Raw genomic sequence first — 6,813 nt, forward strand, 5'->3', positions numbered from 1 at the left:
AAGTGGGCAGATGAGAACAGGATGGGATTCAATACTGACAAGTGCAAGGTACTGCACCTGGGGAGGAAGAACCAGCAGCATACCTACAGGCTGGGGAACTCCCTTCTAGTCAGCACAGAGGCAGAAAAGGATCTTGGTGTCATTATTGATTCCAAAATGAACATGGGCCGCCAATGTGGGGACGTGGTCAGGAAGGCTAACCACACCTTGTCATGCATCCACAAGCAGGTTCAAGAAGGTGATCCTTCCCCTCTACGTGACACTGGTCAGGCCGCAGTTGGAGCACTGCATCCAGTTCTGGGCACCCCACTTCAGGAGGGATGTGGACAGCATCAAGAGGGTCCAGAGGAGGACCACCCGCATGATCAGGGGGCAGCAAGGCAGGCCCTACAAGCGGAGGCTATGGGACCTGAACCTGTTCAGCCTCCACGAGAGAAGGCTGAGAGGGGATCTGGTGGCCATCTATAAACTTACCAGGGGGGACCAGCAGGCTATGGGAGATTCCCTGTTCCTCCAAGCACTACCGGGAGTAATGAGGAATAACGGCCATAAGTTGACCGAGAGTAGATTCAGGCTAGATATCAGGAGGCACTACTTCACAGTCAGGGCGGCTAGGATCTGGAACCAACTTCCAAGGGCAGTGGTGCTCACTCCTACCCTGGTGGTCTTCAAAAGAAGGCTAGATATTCACCTAGCCAGGGTCGTTTGACCCCAGCATTCCTTCCTGCCCATGGCAGGGGGTCAGACTTGATGATCTGCTCAGGTCCCTTCCGACCCTACCTACTATGAAACTATGAAATCGGATTGATACTAGCCAATATGCCTCCATAAATATCGGCCCCAAAGGAGAACCGTTTAGAGAGGTGGAAAAGGAGGGGAGTTTAGGACTGTACCTAGGCGATAAGAACTCTTTAAAATCTTTTTATAATCTCACTGCTCCCCATGTAGTTGGGGCCTGAACTATCACCGTCTTTGCAGGAGGAACAATTGTGTAATATGGTTCAAAGTGAAGAAAAATATCAGCAAATAAAACATACACTCGCTGGATCTCAGAAGGAAAATATGGACCTGTACCTGCCCAGCTCCCCTCATATCATGGGATCCATACATTACTTAAAAGAGCTTTTTTGCCCATCCTAAGGTTGCAATTGCAATGGAAGGAAAAAATTCCAAGGATGTAGAATCAATTAAAACTCTCAAATTCCTTTTAGCCTAGGCAACAAGCCAGAAAAGCAGAATCTCTCTTGAGAATTGTGGGGGTGGGAAGGGGACACACTGAAAAAAAGTGCCTCAGCTCTAGGTAAACATTCGTTTCTTTAGACTGACATTGCTTAATAAAAATAACAACATTTTAAGTGATCCCAGTTTGACTTTGAAGTCAGCTTCTCTACACGGAGACCTCTTTGTATAAAGAAAAAAAAAAGGGCAGCAGTAGATATCTGTTCTTTGAGGAGGTTATTTCTGCAAAAGGAAGAGCAATATATATATATATTTTTTTTTTTTTTGAAAGAGAGCAAGTTGAAAGGAGAAATGGTTAAAACCAAGCTTCCTCGATTTGAGAGGTCAAAGGTCAATTCACTGCCAGAGCTGCCCCTAGGGGTGTGTGGGGCCTGGGGCATATCAGCCTGTTTGGGGGGGGGGACAGGGCAGGGGCGGAGAGCAGCCAGAGCAGGAAGCTGGTGGCATGCGGCATCCGTGCAAAGTGGTGGCGCACATGACAACGGTGCTGTCCACAGGGCCTCCCAAAGCATGGGGCCCAGGGGCGGTCTCCCTGATTTGCCCCCTGCCCCATCCCAGGGGCAGCTCTGAATTCCCATACTGCATTCCCACAGACTTCCTGTGCAACCCTGGGCCAGTCAGTCTCTCTGTGCCTTACTTCTTCACCTAAAATTGGGACAACAGCATTTCCTCCCCTCAGATCCATTAACAGCTGCAAGGTGCTCAGGATGCCTCTACAGCCCTGTTACTATAAGAAGGAAGAACTAACTGCCACACATTTACAGTTCTAGGTACCAATCAAGTCTCCTTCTCCTGCAACCCCAAAGCCCTTACTAGTTGCCCATGTAAAGCACCAAAGGTTAGAAACCCCTTCTGCAAATATGCATTGGCTATGCCCATACTGCCTCTGTGGGCCTCTGGAGAGCAGAGCCAGGAAGCAAATCCCACACACCCACTCCTGCTCTGCATGCACCAAGCCCAGAAGTGAGGTGGTGAAGTAACCATGAGGGCATCCCCACACTGCTGCTCTCAAACATTGTCAGACAGAGCTGGAGAGTGATGGCAGGAGGGTGCCCTCCACAGTCTCATTGCCAAGTGGAGCCAGGCTCCTCAGCTCAGAAACTGAGCACAGACCTACCCATTATAATCTGCCTTTCCAAAGCTGTGGCTACCCGTAATTCTTACAATTCGATTGCACTGGGCCCTGAAGGTGCTCAATAACTCTGATGAGGTCCTTGCTCTTTGCCTCCCCCCTTCTGTTGTCTGGAAATCATTAGACTTCATAAATTGCCAAAGATATTTGAAAAAAAATGCCAGAGTGTACAATTTCACTAACCCTGCTCCATTTTCATTCTCTTGCATATTCTTCTAATAGAAAAATTGGCAGCTTGCTAGTATATTTTCAAAAGAAGATTAAAAACAGAGATGGGCTATTTTAATTTTTCAGATTATAACAGCATTTTCCAAGGCCCTATGTAAAATCAGCACTCAAAGTTAGCTTCACCTTGCATTTCACTTTTTTGTCCTCAAGCCATTCATTTTTCTATGAAGTTCAGCCCTGACCCCAAAAGCTTTAGGCACCAGAGTAGATACTGGAGTCCCTGACCCCAATCCTGATGAAATGAGTGCACAGGCTGAAGTTTAAACCCTGCAATGAGTCCCACTGAAATCAATGAGGTAACCCCCCCTCACACTGTGCATGTAGGTACAGGGTCTTAAAATAAAAAAGTTCCAGCCTAACAAAACATATAGGCAGCCTACCATATTAATTCAATACATTTGTTTTGAAGCAGTTTGTTTGGAAAAAAACTTTGCTCTTGGTTGTGTGTGAGTGCATGCACCAGTTTTCTACCATTAACATGACATCACCTCTTGCCAGGGTCATCTCAGAAGTAAAATCTTGACAAAAGAATGTTATCCTTGTTTGGCAAGTCAATGGAGTTGTTCTTATTTTTATTCTTTTCTGCTTCATTTTATTTTGCAGTGGAGTGGGAGGGGAAGAGAAGGGAAGAAAAAAAGACAAGAGTAGCTTTTTAAACTCTGAATTTAGTCAAGTAATCTCCATCTTCCCTTGGCATCCAATTACCCATTTACCATTTCACTAGCTTCCTTCTCCCATACATTTGAACAAAAGGGTTAAACATAAAGGTATTTAATATACAGAGTAGTCCACAAATGACTACAAGGCTCTCAGCTTCTGGCCAACTCAGGACAGCTCAGCTCTAGTTCAGCAACAGAGTCAAGAAAGGAGACATTTTTATAGAAGTAGAGTCCACAAGGTCAGAGGTGGACAAAATATGGGCTGCATCTGGCATGCTAACTGATCCTATCAGCCTGCTGGGGGCTGCCAGAAGTCTGAGGAGGGAAGGCTGCGCCCTTCTGCTCTAATGCAGCCGGGGCCAGGCTGGGCAGCACACAGACTCCTCTGCCCCGCTCCCTCCCACTTCCTGTTGTCACTGCAGTTACGCAGTCCTGGCATCACTGCCAGCAGCCAGGCCCGCACAGGATGCGGTGTAATGCCATGTGCCAAGTAGCCCTCCTGCCCACAGCAATGAGCTGCTGCCACTGTGGTGCTGTTAGGAGGTGAGACCGTGATGGCTGCAGGGGGGGCTCAACCCAGGGCAGCTGCCCCAAATTTTCTTGGTGCTGCACGGCAGCAGCAGGTGGTGGTGAGCGGGATGGCTACTCAGCATGCTGCATTGTGCCCTCTCAGGTATGGGCCCTGCACAGCACCAACAGGAAGCCGAGTAGGGCAGGGGGATGAGAAATGGCTGCGGGGGGCAGAGGAGTCTGCACACTGAGGCCCAGCCCAGCTCCAGCTGTGGCGGATCAGAACAGCACAGGGCTCCCTCCTCACACTCCTGGCAATGTTCGGCAGGCCCAATAAGATCAATAGGCATCTCTCCCCCACCCCCACAAACAGCTCACCAAAACTTAAGTAGCCCTTGAACCCTAATAATTGCCCACCCTTGAGCCAAGTTGTAGCACAGAAGACAGGTGAGATGTAACTAAATGCTTCCTTCTTCCACTTCACATGATGCAACAGCTTAAGTGATGCATCAGCGAGGCATGCACACCCCCCACCAGATTTCTGGGGGTCTGTGGAGCACGTAGGGGTTGTGCCAGAAGTGGCTGCTCCAGCTCTCCCCACAGCCACAGGCTGTGAGCAGCAGCAGCAGGCAGCCCAATGTCAGCAGTCAGAGCCTGTTGTAGCTACCCCAGCAGCCAGAGGCCTACCCCAGAGTGCAACTGCATAACAGCGCCTTATCTTCTCCCCACCACCACTGCCACAACAGACCAACCGACTTCAATCCCACCTCAACCCCACTGCATACCACCAGACCCTTTAAGTGGTGTCCTCCCCTCCACTATCAACAGGCATCTATGCTTTAGAACAGGGGTTCCCAACCTTTTTATGCTGTGGACTGGCAGACCAGGGACCAGAACTGACCATAGACCAGAAGTGACTGGCATACTGCAGGCAGGCAGGAAACCCTTTTTCATACTCAGTATAAAATACACACTTCTGGTCTGGCAGCCAACCCTTCACAGCCCGGTACTGAGCCACGGCCCGGGGGTTGCTAACCCCTGCTTTACAGTATGGCAAGCAGTCCCCGTAAAAGGCACAAGATCTTAACTGCATACAAACAAGGACTAATTTATTTCAACTGGTGCAAATCCCCACTTGGGACACTTATTCCAGTGAAAGAGCTGCTCCTTTCTGCCCAGTTTAAATAATGGATGTAAACTAAACCAAAACGTGAGTCACCACAGTCTTCTCTATTGGCTTGAAGAAGTCTTTTAAAAATAAAATCACACCTTCAATTAAGCCTATGGAAGCCTGCATGTTGCTGAACACCAAGCCTATTCATGAAAGTTGGGTACTCCTTCACCCAAGTAAGGGTGGTAGAGTCTGATCCTTAAACTCCAGTTCCACAACAAACAAAACTGCATGCTTACATCTCACTGAAATCAATGGGACGCAAATATGGAGTAAAACACTTCAAGCACATGCTCAATATGTTGCTAGCATGGGACTTGAGAGAGCAATTTCAGACCACAGAGGCCAGTCATTTTACTAGTTAACACAAATCCTAATAGTTTTATTATTAAACATCACTTCTTTTTTGTTTAGCAATACAGCTCCTTTTTTAGCATACTAAAAAAAAAAAAAACCTATTAATTTACTTTGCTGTTCCTACCAGAAAAGCCTTGTAGCTTGTTAACTTATGAGATGCACTCCTACAAAATAAAGGGAACAACCAACACAATAAACATGGAAACTGTGAGATCCAAGCCACGTCCTGAACACATCTTGACACCACATTATGAAAGGAGCCACATTTAAAACGGTCAGCTCATGGCCAACATCTGTTTTTTTTTCCTCTAATGCCTGCTGGTAAAAGTTACAGGAAAAAGTCAATTGAGTTGTTCTCCCCCTACCCCCTTGTGAAATGATGCATAAAATCTGGTCACCATTTAGTTTCTCCTAGAAGTAGACATAATAAAGAGTATTTTCTTTAAGGTTATAGATTTTTTTTTTAAAAGACCTTCCGTAATGCTTTGACCTTCCTAGTTCCTCTGGGAAAAACAAAAAAAAACCCTAAACTTTTCTGAGAATGGAAAGCCAAACCTGAATATTTCCCACTAAAACACAGTGGGGTTGCAGAATATGGCAGGATCGGCCTGAACATTTCAGGTCTTATTGTCCAAGCTTACACGATTGGCCGAAACCAAAACCCCACAAAAATCTGGATTTCGACGCTTTTTTCCGCCTCCCTCTCAACAAAAAGAAGTCATACATAAACACAGGCTCCCATCCCAAGCACAGCGGGCAGCCCTACTCCCCCCGGCAGCGGGACTTCTCGGGCTGTGGGAAACGGCTTGGGAGAAACCAGAGCCGCCAGCGGGCTCCACTGAGCCTCCCGCGCCACAGGGCGGGGCGGGGCGGGGCGGGGCAGGGCACCCGCTGGGAGCACGACCTCGCCCGGGCGGCTCCCGCCGGGCCCCGGCCTCGCTGCCCCGCCGCTAGCACGGCCCAGACCCCGCACGAGCAGGGCAGGGCGGCGCGCACCACGCCTGCCCCGGGCTAGCAGCGGCACCCCCGCCCAGCCCTGAGCTGAGCTGGCGCCCAGCGGTCCCGGTCGGCTGCATCAACCCGCAGGCAAGCATCGGCTGCCCCTGCACCCCACCCCGGGGTCCCCCCGCTCACCGCCGGTCTCCCCACAGCCACGGCCACCGCCATCCCCGCTCCGCTCTGCTCCGCACGGCTGCAGAGCCCCTGGCGGCCGCCGCGTCTGGCAGCAACATGGCCACCAGCGGGCGGCGCCGCGCGCTCCGGGAGGCGGCCCCGCCGCGCCGGCCAATCCGCGCCGCCGCCCCCGGAGGGCCAGGCCCGCGCCCCCGCCTCTTAGTTATTTAGTCATCGATTTGAATTTTTTTTAAAGAAATTTTTCGTGTTCCCAGCCAAATCCAGGCCAAATCCATGAGTCAGTCCAGAGCCGTAAGTGGCCCTACAACCGGCCAACATCCTCCACCCCTACCAGGGGCTTCAGATATTTCCAAAGTCTTTTGGCAGACATCCTACTGCAGGCC

The 6,813-nt window shown here is 49.9% G+C and overlaps 1 protein-coding gene across 1 annotated transcript in view; it reads right to left on the reverse strand.

Annotated features, from left to right (window-relative positions):
* LOC102562771 (septin-11) overlaps positions 1–6,539 on the reverse strand; it is a 112,441-nt gene extending 105,902 nt beyond the window's left edge. Inside the window, exon 1 of the mRNA XM_014595765.3 lies at positions 6,431–6,539. Within this exon, the coding sequence (XP_014451251.1) occupies positions 6,431–6,463 (33 nt within the window). The 5' untranslated portion in view covers positions 6,464–6,539. The remainder of the gene's footprint in view (positions 1–6,430) is intronic.
* Between the last annotated feature and the right edge of the window lie 274 nt (positions 6,540–6,813).

This window comes from Alligator mississippiensis, chromosome 2 (assembly GCF_030867095.1).
Source record: "Alligator mississippiensis isolate rAllMis1 chromosome 2, rAllMis1, whole genome shotgun sequence".
NCBI classification, from domain to species: domain Eukaryota; kingdom Metazoa; phylum Chordata; order Crocodylia; family Alligatoridae; genus Alligator; species Alligator mississippiensis.